The 22,334-nt window shown below is 35.6% G+C and overlaps 2 protein-coding genes and 1 long non-coding RNA gene across 3 annotated transcripts; 1 reads left to right on the forward strand and 2 right to left on the reverse strand.

Moving 5' to 3' along the window:
• Positions 1-9,128: 9,128 nt before the first annotated feature.
• Positions 9,129-10,028, reverse strand: LOC145102541 (large ribosomal subunit protein uL15x). The gene is made up of 2 exons (XM_079039960.1): positions 9,892-10,028; positions 9,129-9,725 (listed from the first exon to the last, which is right to left on the reverse strand). The coding sequence occupies exon 2, from the start codon at positions 9,717-9,719 to the stop codon at positions 9,279-9,281; it is 441 nt and encodes a 146-aa protein (XP_078896086.1). The 5' UTR covers positions 9,720-9,725; positions 9,892-10,028; the 3' UTR covers positions 9,129-9,278.
• Positions 10,029-10,873: 845 nt separating this feature from the next.
• LOC145102542 (P-loop containing nucleoside triphosphate hydrolases superfamily protein) lies at positions 10,874-15,636 on the reverse strand. Its single transcript, XM_079039961.1, has 10 exons — positions 15,421-15,636; positions 14,631-15,286; positions 14,356-14,535; positions 14,093-14,254; positions 13,853-14,007; positions 13,661-13,753; positions 13,201-13,286; positions 12,877-13,103; positions 11,220-11,447; positions 10,874-11,114 (listed from the first exon to the last, which is right to left on the reverse strand). The coding sequence occupies exons 1-10, from the start codon at positions 15,474-15,476 to the stop codon at positions 11,011-11,013; spliced, it is 1,947 nt and encodes a 648-aa protein (XP_078896087.1). The 5' UTR covers positions 15,477-15,636; the 3' UTR covers positions 10,874-11,010.
• A 3,172-nt stretch (positions 15,637-18,808) lies between these two features.
• Positions 18,809-20,545, forward strand: LOC145102543 (uncharacterized). Its single transcript, XR_013706187.1, has 3 exons — positions 18,809-19,129; positions 19,271-20,278; positions 20,389-20,545. It is a non-coding gene; the product is annotated as an uncharacterized LOC145102543 (long non-coding RNA).
• Positions 20,546-22,334: the final 1,789 nt, after the last annotated feature.

The following is a 22,334-nucleotide window of genomic DNA, read 5'->3' on the forward strand; positions in this document are numbered from 1 at the left end:
GTATTGGATTAAACCCACGCTCACTTGGATCACTTCATGGTTTTATCAAGAGTGATTAGTGAGACGATAATATTGTATATTCTTGAAACCGAGATGTGTGAGTTGTTATTTGTTGGTCGGTTGCACATTGATAATAAGTAAACACACCAGTAACTTGGTGTTATAAAACTTATTGTTGTGTATGATTCGATCAATAAATGCAAGCAAGCATATGAGTCAAAGTTTATCCATTCCTTTTACTCAAAGTGGGATAAAAGCGATATCTGTGGGCCTCTCGATGATTTAGTGATGACACCTAAGCGTTTGGCTAAGCCGGGACTAAGTTGATGTGTTCAATTGTAGTCTGTTATCAGTCGTCATAAATCGGAAGACGGGAAACAGTATAGAGAGAATGATTGAAACTCATTTCTTTTGTCTACACGATATCTTGAGAATGGAAGAATATATAATCCCTTATCTAGAGGACACGCTATCTGATAAGATCAGAGTTGACAGCGGCTTTTGAAAGCTACGATTGCTGATCAGGTTCTAAAGTCATACGGAATATAGTTATAGACTTATCCAAGTGGGAGACTGTTGGATTAGTGTCTAAGTCCATAACTATTTTGGTATGTACTTGACCCGATTATGAGCATGGTCCTTTTGGGTTGCCTTCACCATAGCAATATGTAGGATGATTTAAGGAGAGAAAGGTTTAAATATGATTTATTAATATATTGTGAGAATAATATATTAAAGTAGAAATCATATTGTTTAATTAATATTAGTCAAGAATTAATTGATAATTAATTTTGTGGCTAAAAGAGATTAATTAAACTTAGGGGACTGAAGTTGTAATTATAAGATAATTATAATTGGGCTATGGATCACCTAATAATATATAGGTTGGACGAATTCTATGGGAAGCCCATTAGAAATCGTCCAAGGGATATGTTTAAGGAGTCCATGGGCTGCTTAGGGCCTAAGCAGTCAGATTAGGGTTTCCTAGTTGTAAACCCTAATAGCCTACATGTATATAAAGGACCCTTAAGCCCCAAAAACGAGGACAACACTTCCATTAGCGTTTCCAGCCGTTTTTGGTGCCTCCCCTTTCCTCTTCATCCAAGTTGCATATGGTGTTTGTGACTCCATTAGAGGTGCAACACTTGAGGCACTAAGCTTTCTAAGGCCAATCCAAGCAAGGAATTGATTGTTATTGCTATATAACAATCAAAGGTAATTCTCTAAACCCTAATTCAGTTTATAACATGTTAGATCTAAGTTTATTAGTCTTGGATTCAAAGCATGTACAATAGAGAAACCTAGATCCAAGCATTAGGGTTTGTATGAGCACATAGGATTGTTCTTATGCCTAAAACCCATCAGCTCATGCGTTAGATTTGTGTCGACTGATGATCGGATATGCGAGTTCATATTTTCGGAGATTACCCTAATTTACTGGCTTGGACGTTATTTAAACTCACTTATATCATTTAGTCTAAACCCTAATCAGCCTCTATAGCCTCTTTTCGTCCTAAAATCCTATTTTTGCAAGAGAGTGTGAGTTTTGTGTCATAAAGTGTTCTTGGTGGCCATTCTAGTGGATTTTCAAGAATAAGGAAGTGGTGTTCAAACATTGAATGTGGGAAGAGCTTGAGGATCCTGCATCTAGAGTATCTTGGGAAGCTATAGAAGGTAAAAAGCTTACTCCTTGCTTATCCTTGTTGTTTGTTGGGTTAGGGTTTTCTAGAAGTCCTCTTTTGAGTCCATAAATCCTCTCTTGGGAATTTAGGCAACTCTAGAGGTTAGGAACGATAGATCTGAGGTCCTTTGGCTTCATTATATCATAAAAATGCAAAGTTGATGACTTCTATGGCTCCATGCATGAGTTAAGACCCCTGGAAAGGTCTTAATGAGATAGAATGGGTTGTTGGGAGCATATATGGCATGCAAAGGCATAAAGTTGCCAACTTTATGCCTTAGGACCCTTAAAATGTCTAAGATCTGAAGTTTGAGTGAAAAGTCTTCATGCATTAAGGACTTAATGGAGTCGGATGCAAGACAGTTTGTAGCATACTTGGGCTGGTGGTCGAGCAGCTATTGTGTTCAGCAGACTGAGGTGAGTCTTCTCACTATACTAATGGGTCAAAGGCACCAATGTCGACCCATTACTTGATATGATGTTTCATTAGTTATGTATGCAATGGCTTGTTATTTGGCATGTTATAACTTATGTGAAGACTATGGGGGAGCCCATGGCACTAGGTAAAGACCATGGGGGTGCCCATGGCCCACAGATGTGTAACATCCCCCTCTGGAACATATCATAATATTGTCCGCTTTGGGCCACTCGGCACAAGGACTTCCCAGGGGGTCACCCATCCTGGTACTACTCCCGCCCGAGCACGCTTAACTGCAGAGTTCTTATGGGATCTGCTACCCTCACGGCTTTAAAACGCATTGTGATAGGGAAGGTATCCACACCCCTTATAAGGAATGCTTAGTTCTCCTTCCCAGCCGATGTGGGATCAGATCTAACCAACTTTCACCCCCCATTATAGGGTTCGACGTCCCCGTCGAACACATCGACCCGTGCCCTGACTCTGATACTAACTGTGACATCCCCAATTTCACGGCCAGAAAAGACCGATTTGTTTCTGCTTTGTTTTATAAAATCTGAGTAATCCTTTGATTAAAAGAGTTGTGGAATTTGTTCCCAAAACAAAATATGATAAAATTTATCAAAACGTTTCTCAAGAGAATGTATTTTCATTAAATAATAAAACCTCGGGATGTCATGTTCCGATACAGACCAAAAGCATAAACAATATAAAATAGACCTTACAACAGTTATTTATAACTACTGATCTATAATCCAAAATCTCTCGTCAAGTCCACCAACTTATACTCTTGGGCCATCACCTGTAATGCAAAGAAAACTGAGTGGGTCAGGCTTGGGATCCTGGTGAGCATATAGGGTTTTCAACCCACAATAATATAATTATTATAATTAATCATCAAATAATCAACCCAATTACCCATCCTCGTTATCTTCTTTGTTTCTTAAAGATTACCCTAAGAATCAACTATTCCTCGTTCATTTATTCCTAAGGATTATCCTAAGGAATCAGCATGAAATCCATCGTTTCCAGGGTTTTCTCAACAGACACTATATCCGTAGTTACCAAGCGCTAACTCTATAATCGTCGGGGTTTATCTCGTTTATTGACAGTATTGGTTCCGAGACATCCTCTAGCAATACATATCAATGGGTTTTTAGAGTACACCGGTGAACATCAAGTCCACAAAACCTACAAGTTGCGAGCTTGCTAGTGTTCCACATGACTGTCTAGAATAGTCTGTGGTTGTCATCCCTACTCTGCTGAATGACGGGGGGGCATCGTTTGGGTAAAGGTTTCACTCATTTATCACCTATCACCCTCATCTCATGATCTATATCATCCTTCTTCTCATCCCCAAACTAATCTTTCCTCACACACCAACTATTTCATCTACCCATGTTCTACCCAACATATTTGTAGATATAAAATACATATACAGTTTAACTCATTTAAAAACTATATAAAACATCCATTCCAAATTCATCTCAAATAAACAACAGCATATAAACACATAGCACGTATTTTATAGCAAATACTTCATATTTATGTGTTAGAAGAAAGTAACTATATACTTACACATATAAACAACAATATATATACACATAGCACGTATTTTATAAAATACTTCATATCTATGTGTAAGGTGAAAGTGACTATACACTCACACATATAAACAACTTTATATATAAACACATAACACGTATTTCATAGCAAATACTTAATATTTATGTGTTGAAAGAAAGTAACCACACACTCACTTGATCAGAAGATGATCGGACAGCACTACGGCTTGTAAAAGTAGTATTCTTCGGTAGATCTGGAAGATCTTCATACACCGGGCTTCTCGCAGGCAGAGTTTCGGCTCGGAAACTCTTTTCTTCTCGGGATCTTCAGGCTTCGGGTCTTGGGATGATATCGGGGCTTCAGGGGGGGTTAAAATAGGGCTTAGAGAGGGTATTGGGAGTGGGAGAGAAGAGATAGAGCAACCAAAATTGGCTAACCCTCGATTTCTATTTATAGGGTCATTTTTCAGCTCTCACGTCGTGAATTTTAAGTTCTCACGTCGTGAATTCAATAGTCATCAGGTGCATCATCGCCACTTGCGTCTGTCAGGCTCCAGAAGTCATAAATACTGAGTTCACGTCGTGAACACTGTATTCACGTCGTGAACTCTGACAGTTTTGGGGTTTCGCGCCCCGAACTTCAGAAATTCATAACTTTCGCATACGAACTCCGTTTTCGACGTTCCTTATATCCAGGCGTAGGTGAGATTATGCTCTACAACTCTTGTTTAGACTCCATTGGCTAATTTTGACTTTAATTTTAATATATTATTAATATATTATTTTTAGTAGGCCGGGACAGGAAAACTCCGTTCGAAATTCATAACTCCTTCATCTGAACTCCGTTTTCGTCTGTCTTTTTATCGTTGGACTACCATTGATGAGATCTTCAATTCTCATTTAGAAAATTTTGGCTAAATATCACTCGACCTCAATCTCGAGTTTCGGGCTGCATACTGCTAATGCTGAAACTTCGAAAAATCATAACTTCCTCATACGAAGTCAGATTTAGACGTTCTTTTTATGCACGCTCTCGGTTTAACATATTCTACGACTTTCATTTAGATCGCTAAGTCCAAATATCGCTCTAACGTAAATTCACTATTTACGTCGCGCTGTGTCGTGCCGGTTCTGTCGCGAAACTTCGACAGGTCATAACTTCTTCGTTATAACTCGGATTTCGGCGTTCTTTATATGTACGGAATCCTTGTGACATATTCTACAACTTAGTTAAGATTTCTCCTTCTAAATAATCTTCAATCAAAAAGTCATTTTTGATGCTTATCGTCTCTAAATTGACTAGCCCGGGTCTACGGGCGTTACAGATGTAAGACCATAGGGGTAGCCCATGGCATTCCGAGTGAAGACCATGGAGGGAGTTCATGGCAATCATATATGTATGTTGCATGGCATTATGTGGTTATATGTTTATGTATTTTGGGGAGCTCACTAAGCTTTTGCTTACAGTTTGTTGGATGTTTTAGGTACTTTAGGATCTAAGGGCAAGGGTTTGGCTTGATGGCGCAGCAGTCACTCTCCAGTATTCCGCATTTCTTGTTTTAGATACTCTGATCTTATGGAGATAAGTTTATGTAATGACATTTTGGAAAAACAAATATCATTGTGATTTCTGAATATTAAGTGAAAATTTTTATCTGAATTTTCAAGCTATTACATGGGAATGTATGCATGTTGTGCTCATGCTACTACTCTGCCTATTACCTGAGTTGGCTCCGTCTAATACCTGTGTTATGGAAGTTGATCGAATATTCAAGATTATGTACTTTCATCTCTCTTGCCCGCCGTAAAGAGTCAGATTCCTTTTAGTTTTTACTAATATGTATAAATATTATATATAAAACATTACATATAAATAGAATATTTTTACAATAAATGTGTTATTTTACGAACCAATGGATGAGCAAAATGTAATTGTTTAAGCCGAACCTAGATAATCGATAACCGGATCGGTTAGCCAATACAAGTGTTGGTCTTTTTCCGGTTGGAACCGATAAAAGTTCTTATGTAGGACGTACAAATAGTTAAAGTTTTATGAGTTAAATGAACCGACCAATGCTTTGAGCCAAGGTGATTAGAACAATACCAAATTAACTAACAAAAATTAACCAAAATATATTAATACTCGAATTTCAAATCAACCAACAAAAAATGTAATAATCGTAACAAAAACTTACAAACTAATATTGTAACAAAAACTTACAAACCAATATCGTAACATAAATATTCATAGTTTTATACGAATTTAACCAACATAAGTCATAATCTAATTTTTCATTGGCCTCTTCTCTATTCCTTTGACATCTAGTTTCTTTAAAGCTTGTGCAAAGATTGTTAGTATTTAATAAAAAACAATAATCAAATCAAAATAGAACATAAATTGTAAAGAGAAAATACCCGAAGCGATATCTCCGACTTTCAAGATGTCATTTATTATCGGATTTTTAGACTTTCCTACCTAATTTTGGGTGCAAAAAACCAAAAGCTTCTACAATCAACGTCAACAAGATAGTCTGATACAAAAATAATAAACTCTACCACTAGCACCAAACGTGGGCTCGTACGTCACGGTTGAGAACTTGAAATGCGTAACGCCAATATGTCTAACAACAAAAAAAATTATAAATTATAATGACATTAATTTATATAAAAACTATGGGAGACTAAAAAATTAGTAATAGTCTTTCATCATCCGAGCTCATTAAGCATATATGAAGCTCTAGATCGGCTCGTTAAGGATCATTAAGGCCCGTATGTTCGTGAAGTATATTATACAAAAGTTTATTTAAGCTACGAGCTTAAATGAGCCTATAAGTGTAGGCTCGAAATCGGGCTCGTTTATTAAGTGAGCTTTATTCTAAGCTTAAGCTGAGCCTTGGTTCATTTTGAGCTTTTAATGACCCAATCTCCGATAGTTCACGAGTAGGGGTGCAAACGAGCCGAGTCGATCCCAAGTCTGGTCAGGCTCGATTCGGGCTCGTTTAAGTTATACAAGGCTCGAGCTCGAGCTCGGATCGATTCGAGCTTTCTTATACTAAGCTCGGTTCGAGCTCGTAAGAATTATACAAGCTCGACTCGGGCTCGGGCTCGGCTCATTTTTCGTTTAACGTGCCTAAATAAGCTTAAGCTCGGCTAAAACTCGTTAAGAAGCTCGTTTACTAATACCCTAAATCTCTAATTTCCCAAATATGTTTTTATTTTAATATATGAAAATAATAACAAATTATATTATATAAAGGCTCGTTTAAGCTCGCGAGCCTAATCGAGCTTAGTGACCTAGGCTCGAGCTCGAGCTCGTTTAATAAACGAGCTTAATATTAAGCTCGAGCTCGGCTCAGGCTCGTTTAAAGTCGGTTTCAAATTGAGCTTTTAACGAGTCGATCCCGAGTAGCTCGCGAGTAGCTTGACTCGTTTGCACCCCTATTCACGAGTAGCTCGACTCATTTATTCTTAACTCGTTATATCTGAGTTGCTACCTCCAGGGTTAAGTAAATCGTTGAAAAAATTGTTGTCATCATCACCCTCAACGACTTTTTGACGAATTTCTTCTTGAGAATATTCCATTGTCGAATCTTTCCAAGTAGATCCTAAACAATTTCTCCATCCTCATCTAATCTTCCGAGCCATTTGATGTGCTTTTAACTCTCCCAAAAAGTAACTAATTTTTTTTAGATTTTCATAGTTTGCTTATAATTTATGTCGTTGCAATTTGTAATTCTTTTGTTATTAGGCATTTGGCTTGTGTCATGTATGGCCTTGTTGTGCCATATACGTTCCTATTGCGCCAAGGTGGTGTTGTTGCTCCAATCTTGATGTTCTTGTGCCATACTTGAAGCCTGTTGTGCCATCATGGTGCAAGTTGGACCATCTTGGTCCTTATGAGCCAAGTATGTTATGAAGTCATCTATGGTGCTCAATAATGTTCCAGAAGATGTTGCATGACAGAATATGATTGGTTGTCTCCATTCATGGGTCAATGGGCTTGACCCATTAAGGTTTTAGGTTTGATCCCTAAAGTATAAATAGGGATGCATGCTAGGTCATTTTGTCTCTTGAGTTCTAAGTGATAGGCAAACCTCTATTTGAAAGCTCTGAAATAAAGAATATTATCCTTCTGTCCGTAAACGCATGTCACCTTGACTGAACCACATAATATTGTGTTTTATATGCTTATAGTTTTGCTAGTTATCCGTTGCACTACCTAACATGATCAAACTAATTTGTCAGCAATAGTTGATGCTTTGATATGCACCCAATACTTGGTAAGAAAATCAATAAATTCAATAATAAACAACTTCGACACCATCTTCAAGGGCAATGGTATAGCATTTGACATTTTTTTATAATTGTTTATATAGATATCACATAAGTTTTAAACAAAGACAAATATGGTAAATAAACTCATGAAAAATTAGATTATGACTATTGTTTGCTTAAGTAGCATTAAACTATGTATTTTTGTGTTACCATTTTGTATGTTTTTATTGTTTATTTTTATTGTTTGATTTCGCATTAAAGTAAGAAAAATTTTTGGGTTAATTTTTGTTGGTTGATTTGACATTTTTCTAATCATTTGGGCTCAAAACATTAATTACAACAAACATATATAGATTTATCTATTTGTACTTATTGCATAAAAACTTACAAGACTACATGGTGTGGTGGGGGAATTGTCGTCGATCAAACACCGCCCCTTGAGTTGTTTTTTCGCTGGCAGCAATAAGCCAACGACACTATTTTCGTTCAAAAAAAGTGATGGATCGAAGCTTGTAGCCTTTGGACTTATTCCAAACCTTTTTTCTTTTTTACTTTAACTACCACTATAAATACATGCCAAACTTTCACCATTTTTACCATTATAAAATACCAAATTTTTACAAACTTCTTCTAAAACTCAAAATGTCTTCCCATAAATCAAGAAAAAAATAATACGCCAAGCTTCTGTATATGAAAAAATATATGGCAAACTTTCTGGTTGGGATTTGTGCTCTCTAAGTTTTACATCTGATTACCTTCCTGAATTATAAATTTATTTAGCAATCTGCATTGCTTATATTTTTGCTTATTTTCTTTTACTTTTAGGTTATTGTGAAAAGTGGTGATGATTGTCGGCAGGAACATCTTGCATTATGGTATATTTGGTCGATTTACATTTATCTGAATAATGCATATGTAGTGTTTGGACAATTGAAAGTATGCTTAAAATGATTAAATTTGAAAAATGTTAGCATACTGTTAGTATTAAATGCTAACATTTTTCAAATTTAATCAAAATTTTCAAATTTAATCAAACATAATAAGCATACTGTATGATTTTCTATTGGTCGTCCATTAGACATAGAAAAATGAAATAATCAAATGATTAACGCATATCGACTAATGCTTAACACAACCACAGTTGTCTAGCATCCCATTAAAACAGAAAACCTAAACTAGGATAAGCGGATAACCAAAGATGACGTCTTTATAGAATGAGTCTATTGTATTCCGAAAATAACTCATATAGAAACAAAATTCATGTTCAAAAGAACAAAACAGCCTAAAAAAGGATGCATGTAATTATAAGAAAAAGAAGATACAGTAACCGAAAACAAACCTAAGCAGTAAGCAAAACAGCACCACCAGCCTCTTTAATCTTCTTCTCCGCTGTCTTTGATATAAGCTTCGCCTTAACAACCATCGGATGTGACGGAGGCACCATACCTTTCCCTAAAACCTTGAAGAATCCGTGCTGTGTTATATCGACTACAGGGATCTTGTCGGCGGAGGCATTCTCTCGCACGTCCTGAGGAACCATGGACCAGAGCTTGTCCACGTTGACGATGGGGCAATAGAACTTGTTTCGAAGCTTGTGGAAGTACCTCATTCCGACTTTACCGAAGTAACCTGGATGATATTTGTCGAAGAGGATACGGTGGTGGTGCATTCCTCCGGCGTTACCCCTACCTCCTGGATGCTTCCTGTGTTTTCCGATACGACCATGTCCGGCACTCACGTGACCCCGCTTCTTGCGGTTCTTCCTGAGTCTGGTCGTCATTCTACCCTAAAGTACCCAAAGGGATTTCAAATCAACAATGAAGACGATTAAATGTATACGAATGCATTGAGTTCTAACATAAAATTAACTATTCTGAGAATTTGATACGCATAACAGCTACAGAATCATAATTGGATAGCTGATGAAAAGAACAGTAGACAACTATGAATACCTGAAAAGAAAACTCCGGCTACAGGCGGCAGCGACGACGCTAGGGCAGAGTATCTCAGCTACATAAATAGAACCCTAACTCGATTTATAGCCTATGAAAGAATCAATTGATATCTCTTCGTGGGCTTATGGCTAGTGCCGAACTTCCGATTCTAATTTGGGTTGTGGGCCTAAAGTAGACTAATAAGACCAATTCCAATCATAACAATAAAAATTTATATATTTTTGTTGAAATTTTATATAAATTATAATTCAAACTCCAACGGTCCAACCACATATTAAAAATATATTTCAATGTAATTGAAATATAATAATTATAAGAATTTCAAAAAATTTAAAAGGCCAATTAGATCGTAAAGTTGTTTTTGGTGTTGGTTGACCTCTATATGTAGAGGACATTGTTCATCTACACAAAAATGATATAACAGAAGGTTGGTTGCAATATAAATGACATCTAAAATGGTTTAGAGGTCCATTGGAAATTGGGATTGGCCTAATATGTCTGATATTTTTCTTTATATTTCATTTTTTTTTATAAATTAATCTGATTTTTGGGCTTTTCCTCTATTTTTCGCTAGCATGGCTTCTCGCAAAGTCAACCAGGCGACTATGTTGATATATGACAAAAAAACGAGGTGACATTAACACGGAATGTTTTGTTCGTTCCACACGACTTACCACATTTCTATATTTGCACAACAGCTTGACAAATACAAAAACATGTTTCTAACTTTCATTAATTTTGTGTCACAGATGAATATGTTTTATGTTTCATTAATATACTAAATAGACAATTTATTTTTCCAACTTACATGATAAAAAAAACAAAAAAAAAAAAAATCAGTACATCACTGGACAATGTCTCTAGTAATAAAAGCATTATCATATGCTTGAAAGTAGTTTACAGTCAACCGAAAACATTAAAATTATTTTATGACAAAATAAAAAGGAATAGATTGGCATCCAAAGAGAAACATACCACCTACATGTGAAATACTCCTAGTAACTTTCAAAAAAAAATGTGCTACAGTCACATTCTGTGGAACAACAGAAAAAATATCCATAACAAGTTGTAGTCTTAGAAAAATATCCTACAATAAGTTAAGTAAGTGTTCCTACTCTACCAATGCCCTTTCCCACCAATAGGAACCGTGTTGGATCCCGAAATCATACCTCGGTTGCCATACCCACCTCGACCCCTTGATCTAAAGTTCCCACCAGAACCTATTTTAATTAAAACAAAACACAACAATCCATCATTTTTTTATCATAAAAATAAATATTAATTAAATAAAACATTCAAAAGTTAAGTTAAGAAAATTGAGTTACCTCCACCACCGGTTGACCGGGTCAAAGAAGACAATGCAAGAGGAACAGCTTGACCAGCTTCTTGAAGAATCTTAACAAGCTCTCTTGCGTGTTTTGCATTTGAATGTGTGAAAAAAGTAACAGCAATTCCTTTAGCTCCTGCACGCCCAGTACGTCCTATCCTATGAACGTAGTCTTCGAGGCTTGATGGGAAATCATAATTGATCACGCATTTTATGTCCTTCACATCTACGGTTTTCAATTCAATATAACAACAGATTAAATTTAAAATTAATTCTTTACATTTGGAATTGGAATAAAATGGCAACCTTATCCCACTCATTCCCTGCTTTTCTTTCAAAGCTCATAATCCAATTCCAATTCCAATTCCAATTCCAACCATTTGTTTCTCTGAGTCAACCGGGCTGTCACCTCATAACCGTGGATGGGCCGCGAGGCGATCAAATGTCTAAAAATCACAACTACCTATTACAGCATTCTACTTTAACAAGTACAATGCTATGATACTATGTTGTAATTAAAAAAAAAATGGAAGTGGGATGCTATAATACAAAGATAAAAACAAGTACGTTTTAATTCTTACATTTAAGCTCTTAATAAGGAGAGTCCAATTCTGTGTAGAACAGAATGAACTTAAGGTTGCTACTCAAATTAATTTCAGACATATAAAGAGGGGTGTTTATGTTTAGATGTGTGCCTGCAAAGTGATTATTGCAATTCACAATCAATTGCTTAAATCAAGTGTAGTTGGATAATTTCACATTTACCTCAATCAGCGAAATTTGACTATGAAGTCGAAATCAGCTTTAGAACTAGAAGCACATCCAAACACCCCCTTAACAACAAAAAGATTATAATAATAACAATAATGCAGCAACTACATGACACTTTGTCAAACTATGACTTCAGTGTCAACAGCAGCATGAACGCATGACATAAAACAAAAGTAATAATGTATAGGATAATTTACAAAAAAATAGCAACATACTTTACTCTTTTACCAATTTAGACAACATACTCTATTTTTTACCCATACTTAAGTTTTTTCCACTCATTTTAGCCTTTTGTTTATATTTTTTACCTATTGTAGCAACGTCTAACCCCAAATAGCAGCACATTGCTATTATTAGTGAAGATTGAAGAAATAAAGGAATGTTGCTATTATGGGTATTATGTTTTGTTGCTATTAATAGTTAGTAGTTCTTAACATCTAATGTCTAGTGTATTATGTTTTGTTGGATTATAACTTATACCAAAGAATCCTAGGGGTGTTCATGTTTGGCTTAACCTCAAAGTTTTAAAAAACCTAAACCTAAACCTAAACCTAAGTAAACCATATTTCAGTTAACCTTAGAAAATCCAAGCTTCCTAGGGTATTATGGGATGAGATGCAAGTTTTTTTCCTAATTCTTTATAAAGGATTAGGATATCCATACTGGAAATGAGATGCTGAAAAAGAGAAGTGGAAATGATGCAGATGCAGATGCAGGCTCCTCCTGTATAGTATAGATGATGTTCCTGTGAGTATTTGTGGGAATTAGTGACTCCCTTCCCCTTTGGCACCCAAACCACAAATTATTTTGTCAGGTAAAAGTAGACAGCAGCCGGCGACTCCCATTCCCATAAGTTTAATGACCTAAAAACAATTTCATCCTACCAAGACCACGTGCAGCAACATCAGTGGCTGTCATTATAAGACTCCTTCCACTTTTAAACTCAGCCAACACCCAATCCCTTTCACTTTGGCTTTTATCACCATGGATGGATAATGCAGGCCATCCATCCATTCTAAGTTGTCTTGTCACTTGATCACATCCTTTTTTTGTTTCTACAAATATTAGGATTCTGCTTCCATCCATCATTTCTTTCAGAACTCCAATAAGCCTGTCTCAGTGTCAATAAAACTTCAATTACACAAGAAAGGGAGACTCTTTCCTTTTATATAAAAACTAAAAAAGTAGTAATTTTTTTTTATTTATACCTGTTGTACTTCTCCATGTCTGTTACGACTTCAATAACCTGGTTTATTGCCTGATTGGCTTTCAGAACAGGGGATCCGATGATCACCTAATGAGTTCCATGTTTATAACAGGATCAGATAAGTAATTTAAAAGTATGTTTCTCTTTTACTTAATGGGTTAAGTATTTAATCTGTACATAAAAGACTTGATTTGTTAAGCCTCAAATCAAATCCTGGCTTGATGTATGAAGACACCATTAGAGTTTACTTATTTTCCTTTCTTCTTTTTTCCTCCAAACTTCTCCCATGTTAATAATGATGAGCATTGTTAAAGATTTTTGTATAAAAGGTAAGGGTAAAATGGTCATTTAGTCTCATTTTCAAACGGTTTATTCTGTCTAGAATACAGGCAGACTTTATTTTATCCATAAAGAACATCATTACCTGAGTATAGAGTAATATGGTAAAAATAAATAGTAACCTTGTATGGATTGCGTAAGAACTGTCTTGCCAAACTCTCGACCTCTTTAGGCCATGTTGCACTCCAATAGAGAGTTTGTCTATCTGGTCTGATCTGTCAAAGTTAAGCACCTCCAAACACTTAGCATAAAATACTTGATTATAGAGGACATTTAAAATTAAGGAAAAAAATAATATGAGAAGTGCAACATACTTGGGCGATGATTTTTCTGATTTGAGGCTCAAATCCCATATCTAACATACGATCAGCTTCATCCAAAACAAGGTAAGTCACTCTTTTCAAATTTGTTTGACGAGCTTCTAGCATATCTATCAACCGACCAGGTGTGCCAATGACAATTTCAACCCCTGAAATAAAGATCACATAGGCTTGTAAATTCATCTTTACTTCCATAAAAGAATATGGTTTCATATAAATTGGCAATTGGAGTACCTCTTTGAAGATCACGAATCTGTGGACCCTTAGGGGCACCACCATATATGCAAGTGCTTCTTATATTAGAATGTGAAGCAAATTTGCCAGCCTCTTGTTGGATTTGTACAGCCAATTCTCGAGTAGGAGCCAATACTAATACAATGGGACCATCTCCATGAACTAATTTTGGGAAATACAGACAGGAAAAAAAAAGTAACATGATAAATTAGAAGAATAGAATCTCACAAAGACAAATTAAAAGTATATAGTAAGTTACTAACCCAATGGAGGTTGTGCAGAAACATGGACTACAGCAGGCAGCAAATATGACAAAGTCTTGCCAGAACCAGTCTCTGCAATTCCAATTAGATCTCTTCCCTTTAAAGCCATAGGCCATCCTTGGGCCTGAATTGGTGTTGGCTCAACAAATCCCAGTCTGGAAATAACATCTAGACAGTAACCTACAGAATGAAAAACCATTAATTGACTGATAAGAGTTTGAGGTAGCAGAGATAGGAGAAAAGGTGAGAAATTTCCCAAGGTATAGACTCATTACCAGGAAAACCTGCCTCATGAAACATCCGGATTGGCTTTGGGACATCATGTCCTTCAACAGTAATCTCCCTCCGACCACGGTAAACTGCCACCTCTTGATCAGTCATGTCCCTTACAGAAGGAAATTCGATGTAAAAGTTCTTCTCAAATGGTACCAAGTTGCCAAAATCTTGCTTTGGTAAAGCTATACTATCCAAGTCCCCTTTAGAGCCACTTCCTCTTCCTCCTCTACCACCACCACGACCACCATCAAAGCTCCTCCCTCCACCTCGCCCACCTCTCCCTCCCTCACGCCCACCGCCCTGATATCCTCTGTCGAAACCTCTACCAACTCTCCTGCCACCGCGACTTGAATTAAAACCTCTACCTCCTCTGTCTCTACCACCATCAAAGCCTCCATTGCTCATTCTTCCACCACCATCTCTCCCAGAGCCGAACCCTCTCCCTCCCCTTCCACCCCCACCTGCGCCAATATTAAAACCTCCCCGAACACCAGGTTCAAAAGGAGGGTATCCACTTCCAGCAGCTCGTCCACCGCCGAGAAAAGATGGTGGTGGTGCTGGAGGACCTCTGAATGGAGCCGGTCCACCGCGGACGTAGTTTGGAGCAGCACCTACCGCAGGGGGTCCCGCCGTAGGCGGTAATCCCATAAAATCACTGACGCATTAAACATATCAAAAAATGAATCATTCAATCAAAATTACTGACAAAAAAACAACTATGGAACAAATAGATACGTATTGGCTTCGAATATTAAAGATATGAACGAAAAAAGTAGGTTTATAAGGTACCTCCGACGCTGATGGTAAGAACCGGCGTCCACAATTCTGTCGTCGTAACGATTCATCACGGTTGGTTGAAATCGATGATAGTTTCAGATTCAGGGTTAGGGTTTTGAAAAGTGCTCGAGGGTTTGGCTGATCTGAAAGAAGGAAAAAAAGAGAAGGACAGGGAATGATATTTTCCTCAGATATTTTGTCGCCACCTGGCATTGGTAAGTTTTTTTAACAAACTATATTAAAATTTTGGAAACGATAAGGTTTAAGGGAGGCCTAACAACTCGCTACACCACCTCCAAGTTATGTTAAGGATACAGGGAGTAGTATCGCTTCTAAGGGCATGTTTGGTTGTTAGATTTTTTTTTTTTAAAGGAATGGAATCTGTCAAATGAATTGGAATTGACGGAATTGGAAACTGAATTTACTAGAAGCTTAAATGTGTGTGGTTGCCATGGAATATAATCTGTTTTCTGTTTGGTTTGCTGATTTCACAAAAGAATTGAAAAATAAATTTTGTAATATGACATAAATACCCTTTAACGGTTTTTTTTAACTTATTATTATAAAAACGAATTAAATGATGTTTTAAAAAGCAAATTTATCAAGCTCAAATGTACATGAAAGTAAAAAATTACAATCTGTTAACTTCGTTTTGTCATTATTGGTTATCAATTATGGCTTTTAGTAATTTTTTTAGTAATTTATGGGATTTAATCTTATCTTCTCAATTAAAACAAACATTAGTGGTAAAATGAGTGAACACAAAAAGAAAAGAAAAAAAATTACGTTGGCAAATAAAGATAATACCACAGAGGCAAAAACACAAACACTTGGTGTGCATAATTATAAAACGATTGATTGCACGTCCCCAACAGGAAATCCAAACCAGAAAATTTATACGTATTCATATAAAGAGAATATTGATACTTTATCCAAAAAAAAGCAAGATGAAGAAGAGATGATGAAGTAGAGATGAAGTACAGTAACACAAATATGACTATATTATGTAACTGTCTATCACAAAAAGATGAAAGAACAAACGAAAATGTATAAAAACAATAATAAAACACAATTGATTGCAGAAAATAGAAGGATTGAGGTCTTGCTTGTGAATGAAGACGATACAGGAATGACGACCCAATGATAAATAGATGGAACCGTTTGGAAAATACAGGTTGCAAATATATATAACCGAGAAGAGAATGTAATCGTAAAAGTGATATGAAAATCACGTAAATGATTTTTTTCTGATTTTACGCATAGACAATTGGAGGATAGTCGTGTAATTTAAAACAAAGATAATGAATTGAATGTAGATTCTTGTTGAATTGTGAAAGAATTATAAATCTTTCAAATATGGAATTGAATCATTATTATGGAAATCTAATTCCTTTTGTTTTGTTAGCCAAACGCGTTTTCTACCGGAATTTAATTTCCAATTCCCTTTAATTCCATCAGAATGATACGAAACAAACGCGCCCTAAGATTTTGTCACATTATTTTTTTGTTTGTCGTGTTATCTTTTTGTCTCAACATCTAAATCTTAGGGCCCGTTTGTTTACTTCTTATTGCCTCTTAATAAGAGGCAGGTCTGAATCTTTACAACTCAGAGCGTTTGTTTGGCTCTTATTTTCACATCTTAATCTTAAAAATACATCTGACCGAATAAGTGTTGGGAGGAAGTCTGAAAAGAAAAAACTACACGCTTGTCCTCTATTCTCCTAATACCCTTCCATCGTTTGCTCTCCTCCATCGACACCTCCAGCATCGATGCCTCCCACAACCATCGATTCCTTCCACGATCATCGACCCCTCCACCATCGACACCTGCGACCTCCATAATCCTCCCTGCCTCCGACGATCTCCACTGTTGTCCTCTGCTACGCTCCTCCTTCCCCGCAACCGGTGTAGCCCTCCTCCTTCCACGCAACCAACAACGTTTCCCTAGAAACGAAATTCCTCCCTTCAACCGCTCAAGAAGCTCGACATTGAAGCCCTAGATTGATCACCTCACGATTCAGCAGAAACAGGTTAGGCCCATGGTCGTCTTTCTCATACGATTAGCTTCTCGTGTATCTTTATGTATCTATATTTTGATTGAACGAAAATTTCATCATGTATCTCAATTGGGATATGTTTCTATAAACTTGATAATTATTCAAAATCAATTTGAATCATGTTTTGATTATTCAAAAGCAATATGTATTTATATTTTGATTGAACGAAAAGTTCATCAGGTAAAAGCTTTGTTGGGTCATTAAATTACCATTAATAGTTAGATATCATAGGATGAATCCTTTGTTTGGTTGATATAGGTGTCTGATTATAATCGAGGTCTACAAAGGGAAGATGATAATGGACATGAACAATACCAGGTCTACAAAGGGAGGGTGTCGGAGAGTTATGGACAATGATTGTTTTTTTTCAGCTTCATGATCATGATATTAAAGGTAAAGAAGGTTTAGTTCATGTCTCACAAATGGATACAACTATAAGAAGAATCCTGACTGCAAAAGATGTTGTCAAAAGAGATCAAGAGGTTTTTGTGAAAGTAATTTACATATCAGGTAAAAATGGAACACATATGTAGAAAACACATATGTAATAATTTGATAGCAACAATGGAACACATTATTTAGTTTTGTTGTTGTTTTGGTTAATATTGGTGTTGTTCTTATGAATTTTGATGTTTTTATAAGTTTTGATGTTATTTTGGTGAGATTGATGATGTTGAAAAAATGGTTAAAAAGTAAAATAGTCATTTTTGTTTTTATAGCATTATACTTCCTATTTCTACCCAATTAGAATGATAGAATTGGTTATAGTTTTTAAAATACAATGTTTTAATAAGGAATGGTTGGAAGTACAATTTTATAATCGAAAGAAATGATAGTAAAGGGTAAAATGGTCGTTTTTATTATTCAGCACAACTATTCAGAGGTTCCAACCAAACAACATGTTAAAATTCAGATCTTAAAGATTCAGACCCTCTTAAAAATTCAGACCTCTTAAAAATTCAGATCCTGCCAAACAGCCCCTTAGTATTTTATAGGGAGTGGTAACACTCCTAGCAAATCAATTTTTTTATTTTTTCAAAATTAATTAAATTATATTTTTTTAATACTTTTTTTTAAACCACAAACAATTAATATCAAATAAATTATATTTTTTAAAATACAACATTTCATACTAAATTTAAAAAGTTACAATAAAATTTTGCAGAGGGTTTTGTGCCAATTCTAAAAATTTATGTTGTAAAAAAAATGATAAGTTGGGGTCGAATCTATCACAAGCTAAAATTGAGGGACCAAAACTGCCGAATTGTGAAATTTGTGTCATCTTCCTCCTTTGCTACCTGACGAACAAATTGATAATATTTCTCTTTTTTTAACCTGTAAATTTCAATTTCATGGAGACAAACCCATTTGTCAATCATATTGTTCCATTTCTTTTTCTCTCCTCTCGCTGCACCCTTGGCGAACTCTTGCTAACGAGCTTAATAGCGAATATTGAGGAGTGGTGTAGCGTCTCTTGACAAGGCTGTTGGCAAGAGGGGTGGCGAGGCCACTCCCTCAAGCCTAAGAGTCTCGCTAAGAACATCTCACCAAGGAATTAAAGAGAGATAGAGAGAGGGAGGTTTGTTGTAGATTGATTCTTAATTTTGTGACTGAATTCCACTTTATGATTTGAGGTTCTGGTTTTTGCCCCAAAATTCAAAAGGGTTCGTCTCTTCTTCTTTTTCATCATCTTCTTCTTGTTCTTGATTTACAGCACCACCGCTTATGATTTGAGGTTTTGGTTTTTGCCCCCATACTCAAAGGGTTCGCCTCTTCTTCATCTTCTTCTTGTTTTTGATTTACAGCACCACCGCTTTCTGGGCTTTCTACAGCAGCAGGATGAAGCTCTACAACTCCCATCGTCGTTGCGGGTCACTTTGTAGCCTATTAGTGATTCTTTTGCCTACTCTTTTCGCTCCATTTGGTTGTGCTTCGCCTTCGGTTCTTTTAGTGATATTCTTTTTCACAATTTAATTGAACATTGTTGTTTAGATTTATTTTCTTGTGTGTAATGGCATTATCAGGTGGGTGTGTTTTTTTGATTTTTATTTTGTCTGTCAATAAAGTTGAGCTGGTTAAATTGTCCTTGACGCCTCAAATTGGAACAAGGAAATAAGGGAGTATCTAGGGTTTGCTCAACGAATATTAATTAAGATTCAGTTTTCAATTTCTTAATGAAATATAAGGATCCTTAAGGCCACCTACGTACGACTCTAAAAGTAATCACATGTTTTATCTTTGTAATTTAGGGAATTCAGTCTGATCTTTCCAATTTCATGAATAAATTGGAATCAAGATATAAACACATAGACAATCAACACTTTAAGGAATTTAAACTGGAAAGATTAGCTTTTGATGAGGTTGTGATCAGTGAGTAATTTAGTTCATGCATGGATTCAGTTGATGAAAATAAGGATGGTGAACACTACGGGGTTAAGTGGACATGCTTTCACAAATTCATGAAGCACTATGGTGTCAAGTAAAGTGGCATTGTATTGTCTGATTTCATGAAGCATTTTGGTGTTAAATGAATGACATGATTTCACAAACATGTACAAATTTCTGTTAATCCTACTAATTTATTGTTATATATCTACAAAGAGACCACGCGGTGTTGACCATATCCACACACCACAAGTATTGACCTAAGAGCTCATATGGATATAGGAATGTGATGGCAATTTTGTTGAGAAAGAACCAAAGATTTGCCCTTGCATTAAACTTACAAATCTTGATGGGAAAACAGACATCTGCTGATAGGAAAACTACCATGTGTGTTCAAGAATGGAGAGCAACCATCAAAGACTTTTATGGTGAGTGGCATTTCAAAACTAATCATTTTCGTTTCTATCTCAAGTTCTGAAAAATGAATGATTAAAATATGTTCATTATGTGCTAAAATTGTGCATTTTTACATTAACAGATGTTATATTTCTTTCGATATTGCAACTCCAAAGTGGGATAACGGATTTGGAAGAGAGGAAACAAAAAGAAATATACTCGAAAAGATATTCAAGAAAAGACGGTTTCGATTTATATTATATGAATTGTTTGTATTTTAAAAAATATAATTTATATTATATTAATTGATTCTGGTTTAAGAAAATAAAATTTGTTTAATATTTGTGCATAAAAAGTGTTTGTGTATTAAAATAAAGTAATTTAATTAAATTAGAAAAAAAAATGTGTTGCGAGTATTACCACTCCCTACCAAATGCTAAGATTAGGTGCTAAATTGAGGAAAATGAAGTGGCAATCAAAAAGTTGACGTGTGAAGGTGTTAGAAGTGTTATCACTCCCTTTAGTCTAATGACTTAAAAATGTAATATATTTTTCGATTTGTATGTATTTGGTTCTAAGTTTTTTTTTCGTCTACACTTACCCTTTTAACTTGTTAAATTGTACACATTTAGTCTTTATGATTGGTTACTCCACATAAGCCGAGAAAAATGACTTAAAATGATAATATATTTCTCACTTTGTACACATTTAGTCCTTAATATTTTCCTGCATATTTAGTCTATAATATTTTCTTTATTGCAAAATAAGTTTTTGTTGTTTTGTACATATTTAATACTTATGACTGATATCTTTAGGATTTTCTCACATCATCGTACGTGGGGTAATCATTAATGAGGTTTTTGGGGTTGTTGATGTTTGTGTTTATCGCGACTTGGGCTACTTGGCTGCTTAGATCTTGTGGTTTGGCTTAGGTCTTTTGTTCAGAATGTCGTAATTTCTTTATACGATCTCGGATTTTAACGATCTTTATATCCACACATTCGTATTTTATTCTATTACAACTTTCGTTAAGATTACTCTCATTAAAAAGTAATATATTTTTACTTACGATTTTATAAAAAAAAAAAACATTTATAAATCCATACTTACGATCTTTATAAATGTATGTATGAACGTTTTTTTTATAAAATCGTAAGTAAAAATATATTACATTTTAACGAGAGTAATCTTAACGAAAATTGTAGTAGACTCAAATACGAACGCATAGATATAATGATCGTTAAAATCCGAGATCATATGAAGAAATTACGATGTTCAAAACATAAGACATAAGCTAAACCACAAGACCTAAGAAACCAAGCAGACGAGGTCGTAATGGACATAAGCATCAACAACCCAAACACCTCATTAATGATTGTCTCACGTCAGATGACGTGAGAAATCAGTCATAAGTATTGAATGTAAACAAAAACAACGATGACTTATTTTGCAACAAAAAATATCAATGACTAAATGTGCAAAAAAATTAAGTACTAAATGATGGGTTTTGAGCAAAAGAACATCCTATATGCACATACAAAACCCTAAAGCTTTGGATCTAGGTTTCTCTATTGTACATGCAAATTTATCCAAAGCTTGAAAACCCTAATCTAGCATACAACAAACTAATTGAATACCAAATAAACAAGTTAGACGAATACCTTGATTGTTGATTGTAGATCTTGAAACTTTGAGAACCTTAGCACCCAAAATGGTGTGCCTCTAATGAATCACAAACACCACAAGCAAATTGGATGAAGCAAGAGAGAGAGTGGAGAGGGAAAAATCGGCTCCAAGACTTTTAGGGTTTCAATGTAGCCGAAATCTCATGCCCAAGGGGTCCTTATATAGGTGTGGGAATTAGGGTTTTAGTGATTATCCTTATCTGGTTACTTAGCCACCAAGCAGCCCAAGGATAATTCTAGGCCCCCCTTGGACGAATTCCTAAGGCCTTATACTTAGAATTCGTCCACCCTATACTCTAGGGTTTCCTTACCCAACTTTGCAACTATCACATAATTACAAGTTCATTCCCCTTAATTCAATTAACCTCTTTTGACCACAAATTTAATTCTTAATTAATTATTG

The sequence above is a fragment of the Lactuca serriola genome, chromosome 4 (genome assembly GCF_051521515.1).
Source record: "Lactuca serriola cultivar US96UC23 chromosome 4, Lser_US96UC23_V15, whole genome shotgun sequence".
NCBI classification, from domain to species: domain Eukaryota; kingdom Viridiplantae; phylum Streptophyta; class Magnoliopsida; order Asterales; family Asteraceae; genus Lactuca; species Lactuca serriola.

Bases quoted from the DNA above. Each gene is read 5' to 3' on its own strand.
- LOC145102541 (XM_079039960.1), bottom strand. From the start codon at position 9,719: ATGACGACCAGACTCAGGAAGAACCGCAAGAAGCGGGGTCACGTGAGT.
- LOC145102542 (XM_079039961.1), bottom strand. From the start codon at position 15,476: ATGAATCGTTACGACGACAGAATTGTGGACGCCGGTTCTTACCATCAG. The intron at 14,255-14,355 runs GTTAGTAACTTA...TCCCAAAATTAG, and splicing joins TTCTGCACAACCTCCATTGG to TTCATGGAGATGGTCCCATT. The intron at 13,754-13,852 runs GTATGTTGCACT...TAACTTTGACAG, and splicing joins TCAGAAAAATCATCGCCCAA to ATCAGACCAGATAGACAAAC.